We start from the raw sequence: 14,669 nt of genomic DNA, 5'->3' as shown, positions 1-14,669 counted from the left end.
CATTGACTCAGTGCACAGTGGGAACCTTACTACACTCACTGTACACTCCCAACCAGTAAAACTTGTGATATACCCAACTACCAGACAGAAGAGACAGAGCGATCAAAAGAGAGACATCAAATGAGTGCTATTGCCAAAAAGTTTTTCCTGGGTTTTATGGTGTATCTGTTTTTTGTTTTTTGTAGTCTGAACAGTTAAATAATAAATAAATAAATCCAGTGTTGCAATGCTGATCCAAACCATATCCATATGTGCAAAGTCAGGCAATCTTCATAATTTCTAAAATGACAAGCCAGTTATAACAAACTTCCTTTCTAGTACTTTGTGACATCATCAGTCTACAATGTTCAACCAAACGTAGCAAGTATAGCAAAGGAATCCAAACTTTAAAGAAAACACTAAAAGCGAGAAAAGAGAGCGGCAGAAGCCAAATGTCTCATCTCTGATACTGGAGTTGTGAAGAAGCTTGTTTTGGTACACTTCACATGTAATTAATATGCAGCTGTTTAATAGTGCGGGCCCCCGCCGCTCGTGCAGACTGAGCAACACAAGAGTCAAACGGAGCTTAACCACTACCAGTGCCCCTGTCGTCACGCAACCTCTCCCTCAGTCTTTATCTCTCCTTCATCTCACCTTCCCTCTCTCAGTCAGACAAACACAGAGTACTTACGCTTCACCTCTGTGCCCCTGAAAATGCTTAGCATGTAAATCATCCTCACTAAAACGCCATTGGCTTTTCCGCATCTGAACATTATTAATGGCTGAAGGCTTTTAATTGGGTTTACAGCAACTTTATCTTCTGTAGAAAGGGTTTGTTTAGAAGTGATTTCATCTGTGTCTGGTTAGTGTTTAAAAGAGTGTTCTGGGTTAAATACAAGGTAAACTTTATCAGCAACATCTGGGGCATGCTCTCAGTTTCCATTGAAAATAATTTTGCTCCTTCAGTTTATAGACAAAAATGTGCTAACTGAAATTTAACCCCTTTATGCACCCTTGTTGCACATTTTTGGGGGGCTTTACGACCTGGGTATCAGCATAGTTATTGATCTGATTCATGTTTAATTTCAGTTCAGTTATTGAGATTATTTAGATTTAGATTCGATTGCATTTCATTTTATTCAGTTTAATCCAGTTAATATATTACAGTCAATCGGTCAATAGAGCAATCGGTTTAATTTGATTTAATTTGGTATAATTTCTGTTATGTCCATATATATATATATATCATGAGTACATACATTAGTGCATAGACCAGAAATGGCCGAAGGACCAAAAGGCAGTAGGCCAAAATAATTACTGTAAATAATTTTTTGCTACAAAGGACCAAAAACTTGAAGGCAGTAGGCCAAAATCATTACTGTAAATTATATTATAATACTTATACATTTTGATACAGAATGACAGGGAAAATCAGAAGCTACAGAGCTACACTGCTCATGGATTTGGCATCTCTGGAATATAAAAAAAATAGAGATTTTTAGAGCTGATATCAAGATTGTTTACATGAACGTGATTTTTGCAATCAATCTAGAAAATCTATATTCTTCCCAGCTTTTGTGTAGAAAACGTGGTGTCACATTGGTGTCAGCGATCTGCTCATGTCATTGCCTTATCCTCTTTCTCCCTTCTTCTGCACATCATTTCCTGTCCTCTCGACAGCCTCTCTTGTTGTCATGTTAGCACTGCACCCATCTGCACAGCACTCTGTGGTCTCTAGAGGTGAGTGAGTGGTCAGGCTCCAGAACGTATTCCATTTCTCTTCCTCACCTGGGGGTCGCCAGAGGGGAGATGGGGAGCAGGCTGTCAGCTGTCTTTGGCTTCCCAACCCCCTGCTCCTCACCTTCTGCCCTGGGAATGAGTCCGGCTGCTTAGATGCTTATGGGCGCCAACTACTCCATATGGGCCGTGGGCAGCAAGAGTGTGTGTCCTCCAGGATTCCGGCCCCTGACTGACAGTCCGTCCTGTGACATCACTGCAGTACCCATATGTGTGTGTGTGCGCAAGGGTACATATGAGTGTAAATACATGGGTTTTCTCCAGGATTATGGTTCCTGACAGACTGGCTACAGGATGACATCACCTTGGCATGTGTTTGTGTCCTTTAGGAAAAGACCCCTAACAGACTGTGTCCCTAGAGTCCACTGTAGGGTACAGAGAGCAATGCCAGGGGTCCTGCGAGCAAAGACTGGAGAGTGTCAGCTTGATGGAGCAGAGACCGCTAGGGACAGCAAACATGAGTTTGTATGTATGTGTGTGTTTGTGTGTCCACCAGGACCAGTCCCTTGACAGGATGTCTCCCTTGAGCGGCAGTGGGGTACGGCAGAGGCAGAGAGTGTGTCAGCATAGACACCCAAAGGAACACGGCAAAACTGTAGGGGGGAGAGATGCATGAGTCGGTTTGCTTGTGTGTGTGTATTTAAGTTTCAGTAAACAGGTGTTTGGTCTCAGAGACTCTGCTCCCAGAGGACTGCTGGCCATGTGGTCAGTCCCTGCGTGCCGTCCCTCTCCCTTCTCTTTCTCTCTCTTGTCCACACTCTTCCACACTTTCTTACCCTCTTAGCAACATAGCTTTGTCCTCTGCTGTGTTTGGTTATGACTGTCCTGTTGCCTAGGGGAGAGAGGAAGGAAGGAAGATAGGGAAGAGGGAGGTCTCTCCGAGAAGCCCAGAAAAAGAAATGAGAGGGATGAACGAAGAGAATTAAGAATTTACTGCCAGTAAAAAAAAAAAAAAAAAAAAAACTCCTATAGTCCTATACTCTGGGTTTTTTTGGAAGTTGTTTTCCCCTGGCTCTTGCTTCAGGCCTGTCTGGCTGGCATGCTGGGCTGCCCAGTGGGACCCCGGGGTGGAAGTTGTTTTTCTGCCCCCTACAGTGTGTCTCTCCTGCCCCGGGCTGTGGGCAAAGGGCCAGGGGGAAGAGGCTGTGAGCTGGGCAGGGGGGCTGCTGGGAGAGGTGGAGGTTTGGTGCAGGGGGCCAGGCTCAAAAGTGGAGGGGGTAGAGGTCAGGGATGTGGAATGTGACTAGGTGAAGTGATAAGACGCAGGTCTAGTTAGACCATGATTCTACTGAAATCGCTTTTTTCCCTAGGTTGTTATATTGTAACATGTCGGAATTATTATATTTTTGAGATAAGTGCACATGAACACCACCTTGAAGTCACCAGTAGGAAATCTGTTGCTTTATTTTAAGCTCTAACTTTGATATGTGCAGCATGTAAATGTAACTTTTTAGGGTGGAATTGAATTGGTTTTGATTTGTAAAAAAAAAAATTTGATCGCGTGTTTGTTAGTTTGTCACCCCTCCCTCCATTTACAGGCACATTTGTCCTTACTTCTAGAATAAGTAAAAATGTAATTGACAAAACATTTGAACACAAATAGATATCACAAATAACTTGTTTACACTATTATAGTTTGTATAATGTACTGGTGATGAAAAATAGTGATAAGCTTGCTAATTTGCAGCATTAGGGATATTTAATCTGACATTAGGGATGCACAGTATTATTGGAACATTATTGGAATCACTCCATAAAAGCTTGAAATGTAAACTTCAACATCGGCAAGACATTTCTGCAAATATACCTTGCCGAAAAGACAAATAAGCTTACATGTTTTCAGTGTGGGATAGTGAAAAGCTCACATCAGCAATGTGGACATTCTTGAAGTGAACTTTTGCCTGAATGATTGCCATAATGATTTGAAAAATATCTGCATATCGGATATTGGCAAAATCTAATATCGTCTATCCCTATCTGACATGAATAAAAGTCCTGCTGTGAGGTTTAGATGTAAAGTCCATTCAATATCTGAAACATCCTGAGCCATGTCTAATCATACCTTGCCTTCAGAGTTTTTGTTTTTAAAAAAAAAACTTTGTTAGAAAAATTTCAGTGTTTCGTCGGCTGAACCATTAGCACCATGAAACAACCTTGTACAGGATCTACATCTAGCCTCATGTTTATGTCAAATTTAATATGGCATTTACCTTTACTAAGGTCCATTACTATTATAATTAGCATAGCTTGAGGCTAACAGGATCAGCTTGTTGACATCTGCAGTCACTGATAACATCCTACTTATACTTTAGAATAGGTTCTGGCTGTAGTTTTGAAATGAAACATTTGTGGAAAAATTATTAAACTTCTCCAGCAATAACTTTGGTGGTGAAAAATACACTGTAAACATTCTGGTTTTCCATGACTGAACCTTATATATTATATTATCTTATGTTGACTGGATTTTTTTTTTTTTTTGATGACAGGCATTTTCTGAGTAGTTCTGAAACAAAATACTTAAAAAGCATTTTAGGATAAAGTGAGATGTTCGTAGTGGCATCTAACCTAGATGGATGATGAGATTAATCAGGCCAAAACCAGAACGTTTGCCTTCATTTGTCAAGTTTGAATAGAATATGTTGGAATGAATGTGAAGCTGGTTAAGTGTTGGTGCAGTTGTTGTAGAAGTGGGTATATTTAACCTCATCTCCCATGCAGCATCAATTTCAGTGTGTTAATTATTGTGGAACTGCTGTATTGTTTTTGGATGGTGTATTGTTCCAAGAGGGGAACAGCAGTGCTGTATGTCATAAGTGTAGGCCTGTTGTATATGCCTCCAAGTGCTAATGAACACACTAGCCTGTTTTGGCTCTGACGTTTGGCACGTGTTGGTAGGGGCATTCGTAAAATCCACAGATCTGGTGTTGGGAGAGATAGAGAGGGGATCTCTTTTTTCCCCCTTCTCTGTCTGTCTCCCCCCCCCCCCCCTTATTCTCTCTGTCCTTGTGTCTGATAAAGAGGAAAGAGGACAGACATCAGACCGAGCACATCTTCATTAACGTCTTCCACCACGCTTCCGGCCTGGCATGCCAGTGCTTTGGCTACCCCATTAACTTGCCCAATGTGGTTCAGCCCAGCCCTGTCCAGTGGAGGCATGAGGGTCTGTGCAGGGTGGGTGGGTGTTGGGGTATGCTCTTGAACCTCCTAGAATTATCTGCAGATTAGTTGCTGGGGTGGCTGCCACCATCACCCTGTGTTTCTGTTATCATGGTTCCAATTACCAGGCCCTGTTCGAGGCAGGGTGGCAGGCCCATCCCTGGACATCAGAATGTGTCCTTCTGCCAGTCCTGTCTACCCATTCTATCCACCCCCGATACACCCTTCCATTCTGTGCTCCACCCCTCCACATGGGACAGGCTGGCAAGGAGAAGGCCAGCGCCAGGGGCAACCACCAGAGCAGCTTGTTAATTTGGTAATGAGTCACAACTTGAAAGAAAGTTCAGGATGGAATGAGGAACAAGTGAGAAACAAACTGTCAGAAAGGAAGAAAATCTGAAATGAAAGGGAAGGTCAGTCATGCCTTAAAAATGTGGAAAGAATGGGAGTGTGGAAGGTTGCCCCATGTTTTCGCACTCATTCCAGTCGCCAGTTCTTTTCTCTCTCTCTCCCCCCTCACTTTTTTTCTTTCTGTTTCTTTTCTAATTTAACTTTTCATTGAAATTTCTTACCCTGTTTAGTGCTCTTGCCAAGTCCCCCGGTGGACAGATGACAAAAGCCCCCTAAAAGCCATGTGATCTTCCATTTTCCGACAGCCACACTTCTGAGGATTAAAGCTATTTAATGACTATAATCTCCCTCTTTCTCAAAAGTGATTTCTCACATTCTGTCGCAGTCAGAGGGATTGCATTAGCATTAATAGATTTATAATTCGCCAGAATGACCACATGTGCCAGGAGGTTTTTTTTTTCTTTTGGGCTCCATTCTTTTCCTGTACTCTGCCTCTTTTTTTCCCTCCTTTTTTCTGGCTCTGAACTCAAGCAAGTGTTTCTTTGTATCTCTTGCACTGTGGTACATGTCTGTGTCTCAGCAGAAAGGGCCTACCTGTTAGTCGGCACCCCCACCATCACCACCATACCCGCCCCCTCTCACCTCCACAGTGGCTGGATCAGAGAATGGCCTGTCAGGGGCCACGGTCTCATTGTGCAGCCAAAGAATTCACCACGGTTAAGTCCCTTATGGGCTTTTCATCTGGGCCTTTTCATTGGGCCTCTGCAACACTTTCTCTCCCGTGTTGCAAGGGTTTTAGGTTGTGTTGGGATGGCTCTTATCCTGGCATGGACACAAAAGCATGAGAACAGAACAGGGGGAGGGCACTGTACTTGAAGGAGGGAGGGTAAAGAGACAGAGGAGGTATGTGAGAGGTGGGGTGGGATGTCTTACGCTAAATGTAATCTGAGAAAGTGAGAGAGACTGAAAAAAATGAAAGGGGTACAGAAGAGGGTACATATGGGCACAAATACAAGTTCTTTTCTACCTTTTTTATTTGATATATTAAGACAACCTATTTATCTTTGTTATGTATTAAAAATGGCATGAACCAAAAAACCTCTTATGGCATTATCATCCTTTTAAGACATGAACTTTTCAAAAGTCAAAAAAATCTAAATGCCTTTTTTTTTATTACTTTTTCCTTTTATTTTTTTCAACAGTAGGGGAAGTAAATCCAACATATATTAAATATATTAATTTACCTCGAATTGCCACAACTTAATTTATGAAATACTTAAATTGTAAATCTGAATCTTACAAAATTGACCTTAACCTGGAAAAGGCTCCCATTTGATAGAATGACATCTTTCTTAATGTCACACCTCCTTCTCTTATTTTACTCCTTTACTGATATCTCTATTTTTAACCTTTTTGTTACTCCAGCTCTGAATTCATTTCTCGATTATAGCTAAATTCATAATTCATTGTTTTACAAATTTCTACCCACAAACCCCCCTGGAGATTTATTTGTTCAGCACAGTACCTACATTTTAAAGTGGATCAATTCATCACTTGAATTTATTTTCTACAAATTCTGCTGTGCTCACCTTTGTGTAATGGGAGAGTAGTGGGCGGAAGTAAAATCCTACAACTGCCATGTGGAGTTATTAGTTTATACAATACACGCTGAGGTTATGCACTTTCTTTGTTCTTTTTTCCCCCCGTTTTTCCATTGCATTAGGTCATAGATTGTGACTGTTTCAGTGGGTTTTCATTTCTAATTAGAATACTGAGCATAGGAGGCCATTGTTAAATTTTGCTTGTGAGTGCGAATTGAGCTTTTAGGGTATGTGGAGTGTTATCCTCTGTAAACATAAATTTTTTTCTGGATCTGTTAAACCAGAGGCTTCTTTCATTGCATTAAAAGTGAACATACAACTTAGAGAAAATAAAGCAAACAAACAGTGCACTGATAGAAAATTCTGTGTTTGTCTGAGCCGCAGTGGGACTTTGTGCTTGCAGCATCCCTGCTCAATAAGTCATGAGCTCTCTCCCTTGCTTTCCTTCGGAGTCTGCTGGTTGAGATGCTAAATAGATGACGTGTGGACTGTGTCAGGCCCCATCAGATTACACAAAGCAGGACAGAATTAAGAGCAACCCGCTTTGTATATCTTTGTATAATGTATGCCTGCATTAATCTAGACTGGCCATGTATTTGCACAAACAATGAAAAAAACATAAATAATCCAGTGCTATGATTTTGTTTGCATTGTCCAGTAAAGGGGCTTTCCTTTCTGAATATGCTCTTATCAGTTTTGAGAAGCTTTTCAATCTGGTGACCATAATGGAAAATATGATAAAGCAAATCCAAATCTGAGGGATATAGGCATGAGCTTGTTTGCTGAGGGAGGATAAGAGGATACAAAAATACATCTTTGTCCTTATTTCTCTACTCCTTTGGGGTTTGTTGTCTTTAGTTCTTGCTTCTATTTTGATATTTTCTCTACCTCTTTAACATTTTAATTCTGTCTGTGTTTTGCATTGCAGATGGTGATGATGACCCGGGGTTCTCCTGGGTTGCGTCCTCTCCCTCTAGCAAAGACGTGGCATCGCCTTCACAGATGCTAGGGGATGGCTGCTGCGATATGGGCATGGGCACAGGGGAGGAAGAAGGGGGCTCTGGCCTGCCTTATCCCTGCCAGTTCTGCGACAAATCCTTTAGTCGCCTCAGCTACCTGAAGCGCCATGAGCAGATCCACAGTGACAAGCTGCCCTTCAAATGCACCTTCTGCAGTCGTTTGTTCAAACACAAGCGTAGCCGTGATCGTCATGTCAAGCTGCACACCGGTGACAAGAAATACAGCTGCCAGGAGTGCGAGGCAGCATTTTCTCGCAGCGATCATCTCAAGATCCACCTCAAGACACATAGTTCCAGCAAACCATTCAAGTGCAGCATTTGCAAGCGTGGCTTCTCTTCCACCTCCTCTCTCCAAAGCCACATGCAAGCTCATCGGAAGAACAAGGAACACCTGGCAAAGAAAGACCAGGGTAAGCGTGATGGATCTAACAGTGATGTAGCTGACCAGGATCAGGACCTTTACATGTGTGATTACTGTGAGGAGACATTCAGTCAGACAGATGAACTTGAGAAACATGTGCTGACACAGCATCCCCAGCTCTCAGACCGTGCAGAGCTTCAGTGCATCCACTGCCCTGAAATCTTTAGCGATGAAGGCACTCTACTCACCCATATTGATAGAACGCATGCCAACAAGAAACACAAGTGTCCCATGTGTGCTGAGCAGTTCCCATCTGTAGAGGATGTCTATTGCCATCTTGACAGCCACCGGCAGCCAGACTCTAGCAACCACAGTGCCAGTCCTGATCCAGTCTTGGGAAGCGTGGCATCAATGAGCAGCGCTACCCCTGATTCCAGTGCCTCCCTGGAGAGAGGATCGACCCCAGACTCCACCCTTAAGCATGGACAGAGTAGACGAAAGCTTGCACCTTCTTCTGATCATGACGATGGAAGCTGGTCAGGCAAAGTAACCTACAGCTGTCCATATTGCTCCAAGAGAGATTTCAACAGCTTGGCTGTCCTGGAGATTCATCTGAAGACTATCCATGCAGATAAACCTCAGCAGAGCCACACTTGCCAGTTTTGTCTGGAAACCCTGCCTACTCTCTATAACCTTAATGAGCATGTGCGCAAAGCACATAGATCCAGTGGAAGCTCTGCGTCAAACTTCCCCCTTCTTCAGTTCAGTAACGTTTCTGCCTTTCATTGCAACTACTGTCCTGACATGTTTGCAGACATCAACAGCCTGCAAGAGCACATTCGTGTTTCTCACTGCTTATCTGGTGGTGGTGTTGCTGGATCCACCACTTTGGAGGGCAACCATGCTTTCTTCTGCAACCAGTGCTCCATGGGTTTCCTTACAGAGTCCTCACTCACAGAGCACATCCAACAGACCCATTGCAGCAGTGGGGGAGGTGTGACCAAGATGGAGTCCCCAGTCTTGCAGTCCTCGCAGTCCTTCATGGAAGTGTATTCTTGTCCTTACTGCACCAACTCTCCCATCTTCGGTTCCCTCCTCAAACTCACTAAACACATTAAGGAGAATCACAAGAACATCCCACTCGCCAACAACAAGCGCAAAGTCAAAGTAGCAGACTTGAGCCCAGCCTCATCTGACGTGGAGATATCCTCCCCTAAACGCCATAGGGTAACTGGTGACAGCACTCCAGCAGTTGCTAATGGAGACTATCCCTGTAATCAGTGTGACCTTCGATTCACCAGCTTTGAGGGCTTCCAAGCCCATCTCAAGTCCCACCTGGAACTGCTACTGAGGAGACAGTCTTGCCCACAGTGCAACAAAGAGGACTTTGATTCCCAAGAAGCACTGCTTCAGCACTTGACCATTCACTACACCACTACTTCCACCCAGTACGTATGCGAGAGCTGCGACAAACAGTTCTCTTCTGTAGATGATCTGCAAAAGCACTTGCTAGACATGCATACCTTTGTGCTGTACCACTGCACACTGTGTCAGGAAGTCTTTGATTCGAAGGTGTCTATACAAGTCCATCTGGCCGTCAAGCACAGCAATGAGAAGAAAATGTATCGCTGTACGGCCTGTGCTTGGGACTTCCGCAAAGAAAGTGACCTGCAGTTACATGTGAAGCACAGTCATTTGGGTCACCCTGCCAGCACTGGGGCCACCGGAAAAGCACGCAAATGCATATTCTGTGGGGAGACCTTTGGTACAGAAGTAGAGCTCCAGTGTCACATCACTACTCACAGTAAAAAGTATAACTGCCGGCTCTGTGGGAAGGCCTTCCACGCCATTGCGCTCTTGGAAAGACATCTCAGAGAGAAGCACTGCATTTTTGATGGAGGGAATGGCAATGGAAATGGAGGAAGCCAAAATGGTACTCCCAATGGGGTGACTCAAAGCTCTAAGCGTTCTACTGCAGGATCCACTGCAGCTGCTGAGCAAGCAGATTTGCAGAACATGCTGTTAAAAGGAGGAAATCAGGAAACCTTGAACAGTCATGAAGCTAGCGGTGGTGAAGAGGAGCTTGATGCCTCAGAGCCAATGTATGCCTGTGACATCTGTGGTGCGGCCTACACCATGGAGTCTCTGCTTCAAAATCATCGCCTTCGAGACCATAATATCAGGCCTGGTGAGGATGATGCATGCTCAAGAAAAAAGAAGGCTGACTTCATCAAGGGTAACCACAAGTGCAATGTTTGCTCACGGACCTTCTTTTCTGAGAACGGCTTGAGGGAGCATGCCCAGACGCACCGTGGCCCAGCAAAACACTACATGTGTCCCATCTGTGGTGAACGCTTCCCTTCACTTCTTACTCTTACTGAGCACAAGGTCACCCACAGCAAGAGCCTGGACACAGGCACCTGCCGTATCTGTAAGATGCCCCTGCAGAGTGAGGAAGACTTTATAGAGCACTGCCAGATGCACCCTGATCTGAGGAACTCCCTCACAGGCTTCCGCTGTGTAGTTTGCATGCAAACTGTCACCTCAACACTCGAACTAAAGATCCATGGAACTTTTCACATGCAGAAGCTCTCGTCTTCTGGGGTCAGTGGTGGAGGAGGAGGATCAGCCTCATCATCTCCCAATGGCCAGCTGCAGGCCCACAAACTGTATAAATGTGCCCTGTGTCTCAAAGATTTCAAGAATAAGCAAGAACTGGTCAAGATAGATGTGAACGGCCTGCCTTATGGTCTTTGTGCTGGCTGCATGAGTCGGGGTACAAACGGCCAGTCCCCAACTGTTGTTGTCACCCCACAAGAGGCTGGGGAGAAGGGCACTGGACTGCGCTGCCCAGAGTGTGCTGTTAAATTTGAGACCCTGGAAGACCTGGAAAGCCATGTTCAGGTGGATCATCCCGAGATGAGCCCTGAGACCAGTGGAGCTAAGAAACTTACAGATGCTTCCCCTGTCCCTAAAGTAAGTGTCAAAGCCTCTTACTTGTATGTTCTTTTTTCTGAAAGGGTATTAAAATGTACTTGATAGTTCAATGTGTTAACAGAAGAGCAAAGATGACTCTTAGCCAATGTCAATAAGCATTGGGCCATTTAACAGAATTGTTATATCACAAAATGTTTTTATATTTGCTTAGGGTATTTTTTTAGGTCGTTTGAGGTTTTCTTCTAGTTCTCAGATTCGTGTTCTTTCTCTACCTTTTCTCTTTTTGTGTTTCTTTTCCTATTATCTCTTTTCTTTTGACAGTTCAAAGAAGAATTTTATGCAATTTCTTTTGAAAAGGGGAGGCATTGCCAGCAACCATTTTCTGGCAGTATTTTTAGTGTATAAGTTCCCTGTGTTCCCAAAGTATTCGGAGTCAAAGAGAAATGTGTGAATTCATGGCTACATTACTACTGGCCCCAGAGGGTTCAGCAGCTTCATCCTGCTGGGCTATTGTACAGCCTGTTCGCTTCACTTGATATTGACAGTGAACTTCCAGGGATGCTCAATCTTTACCTGTGCTTTTGTCTCAGCTCAATGTAACAGATAGTAGAATCTCTGCCTTTTCCCCTCACTTTGCAGCATAGAATAGGTCTGTTGTATTTGAGTGTGTGGAAAATTTAAAAAAGCCTGTTCAATGTGAATTCCAACACTGTATCTTTCCTTGTAGAAGAAGACGTATCAGTGCATCAAATGCCAAATGACCTTTGAGACTGAACGAGAGATCCAGATCCATGTTGCCAATCATATGATCGGTAAGTCGACCCCATAGTTTCCTTTGCTAGTGCGCGTGTGTATGTGTGTATTTACTTGTGCGTATGTTTGGCTGCTTGCCAGTTGCTCCTCCTGCTTTCCTACCCTTATTTGCTGCCTTAGTCTTGCCCCAGCACTCTCTCTCACTCCCTGCACACAGGTGTGAGACAGACAGGTGAAATGAACAGCTCTATTTCTGGAAGTGCAGACATTGCTCTCAACAGCTGTTCCATTGTTTAACACTTGACTACGCAGCTGAGGCCTCGGCTGCAGGTCTGATTGCTCTGTTAACTCTTCACCATGCAGCCGAGACCAGGACTGCAGGTCTCGCTCCTTCAGCAAAGGCCAACAAACAATTAGGTTCTTTTATTCCCCTTCATTTCATTTCTGTAGCCTGTCGTGGACAATTACACGCATTTTGCACTTTGTTGCAGATATTTTTTAGAATAGAGTAACTACATGTGAACATGGAGGGGGTGTAATCTACCAGTGTAGGAATTCTAATTGTTTTAGGTTAGGTGGACTATAAGGGCTCTATGGCTTATCTAATTATGTTATCAGAATCTTTCAAATGTGTTTCCTCAAACGCTAACATGCCTTAGAGTGCAGGGTGGGATTTTTTATTGATTGGCTCCTGGTGGATGATATTTTCCTTCCTATGTTTCTTGTTTCTTTGGCTAGTGGCCTTGGCTGCAGTATATGAGCTTAACCGAACAGTTTCTCTGTAGTTGTTTTATATGCCTCCTCCCTTGGTGTTGTTATTCTTTAAGTAATAATTGCTGTTGCAGCACACTGTAGTGTAGATTAACGAGCTGGGCCTGTGAGTAATTTCACAGAACAAACGGCGCAATGCTCTGAGCCTCAGCAACTTCCCAGCCTTCTCCAGTCCTGACAGCCAATACTAGAGCAGAGCCGCCTGATATATTCTTAAGAGTCCTAGTGAGCATGCTGCATTTGTCTTTAGAAAGGCCATTGTGCCTAACCACATAGACTTGTGTGTGCATTCGCAATCTACTCTTTTCTTTTTGTTTGTCCTTATAGGTGGGAGGAATTTTGAGTTTAATTCAAGGGCCCTTTGTTCCATGTTCATTTTCTCCTTCATATAATGAGCACGGAAGTGCTTAGCACCCAATTATTCCCATATTAACCGCCCTGACTTTAACCTCCCACCCTGTTTCTATCCATCGACCTATCTCTCTCCCATCCCTCTTTCCCATCACACCTGACCCTTCACCATTCAATTTCAATCTAACTGCATCCAGCCTGCCCAATCTCAAACCAACACAATCCAATTTGGACCATGCTGAGTGCTCTCTCCATTCATCCCTCCATCCTCTCTCTCTTTTCCTTTCTGAAGATACTAATGCTAGAGATAAAGGCTGCGCATGAGACGGTAAGGCGAATCGTATGTCTCTTCCCATCGCCATGAAGGGAATTTTGGGTTAATTAACATCATAATTGTCAGAAAAGCTGGAGGAGATTAATTATGGAATTGAGGCAGATTATTTTAAGTGCCGTTGATATTTTATTATTTTTCCACCCTTCTTCAAAGATTGATGACTTGTTTGAATAATGAAAACGGAGTCGTGTATTAACCTTTATCAGACTTTGCGTTAGGAACCAGAAAATTAAAGTGAGATCACAAAGGAGTTCTAGTTTTAGCGCTTTTGCATTCTGTCTTACTCTTTCTTTTTGAGATTTCGAAGCAATCATTAAATAGCTATACTATCTGTCAGCTTTGATATATGACTAGTGAGGCTATTATAAGACTCTGATAATTTAGCCTGCCTTTTACGCTGGAATTTGCAAGCATGCACAGTGCAAGGTTTTTTTTTTTTATTAATTTTTACCAAAATAATAATAAAGATAAATAGTATACTAAAGGGATACTTACCTTAGCTCCGTGTTCACTTGTAAAACATTTGGAGTCACCAAGGATAATAGTAATAGTAATAGTTTTTATTTGGCTGTATATAGACTGACAACCACAACCAGCCGCATACTTTAATCACAGTCATATGTGCTGGTCAGATTTTGAAAGCCCTTTTTCATTTTCCAGAACAGTGTAGATGGAATCAGTTCATTTTATTTATGAACAAATGCATTTATAAAAATACCTTACCCTTAAATATCTTACTTTCAAGCAATTAAATTTACGATAATTCATGTTAAATCAAAAATTGTCCTTTCTTATAATAATTGTATGCAGAAATGTAGGAATTAGTCATGTTTTAGACAGCCTCATTTATATTAGGTGTACTTTTTGATTTGTCATGTCAATAACAAACAATTACTGAAATAGCTGAATTTTGACAGCAAATGGATTCAGTGTAGTTTCACTGTGACGTACATATATTTAATTGTTGCCGATTATTTGACTTGAGCTTACTGAGTGAGTATTTAGTAGGCTACATGCTCTTCTCCTGCCGTGTTAAATAGAACAATTTAGCTTTGTGCTTTTTGCCACACTTCTGCAGCTGTGGAAACTGTGGAAATCACTCAAATTTGATCTCTCCGCCTCCCGTGTTTCATCAGTGCTTTCACCATACATACTCATGTGTGCATCTCTCCCAAAAGCAGCTATGAGTGTGGTCATTGCATATATGTTGAAGATGTAAATGTAGTTGATGAGTGGAAGTCCCTGTGCATTCCTACCCA

General features: G+C 43.0%; 1 protein-coding gene across 3 annotated transcripts in view; it reads left to right on the top strand.

Moving 5' to 3' along the window:
- Window positions 1-14,669, top strand: part of LOC113061477 (zinc finger protein 423-like) — a 144,853-nt gene that overhangs the window by 62,009 nt on the left and 68,175 nt on the right. For all 3 annotated transcript variants that reach the window (XM_026230614.1, XM_026230612.1, XM_026230613.1), the window contains 2 exons: window positions 7,813-11,240; window positions 11,929-12,013. In XM_026230614.1, the coding sequence (XP_026086399.1) occupies window positions 7,813-11,240; window positions 11,929-12,013 (3,513 nt within the window). The remainder of the gene's footprint in view (window positions 1-7,812; window positions 11,241-11,928; window positions 12,014-14,669) is intronic.

The sequence above is a fragment of the Carassius auratus genome, chromosome 43 (genome assembly GCF_003368295.1).
Source record: "Carassius auratus strain Wakin chromosome 43, ASM336829v1, whole genome shotgun sequence".
In the NCBI taxonomy this organism is placed as follows: domain Eukaryota; kingdom Metazoa; phylum Chordata; class Actinopteri; order Cypriniformes; family Cyprinidae; genus Carassius; species Carassius auratus.
This window is presented reverse-complemented; position numbering and strand designations above follow the sequence as displayed.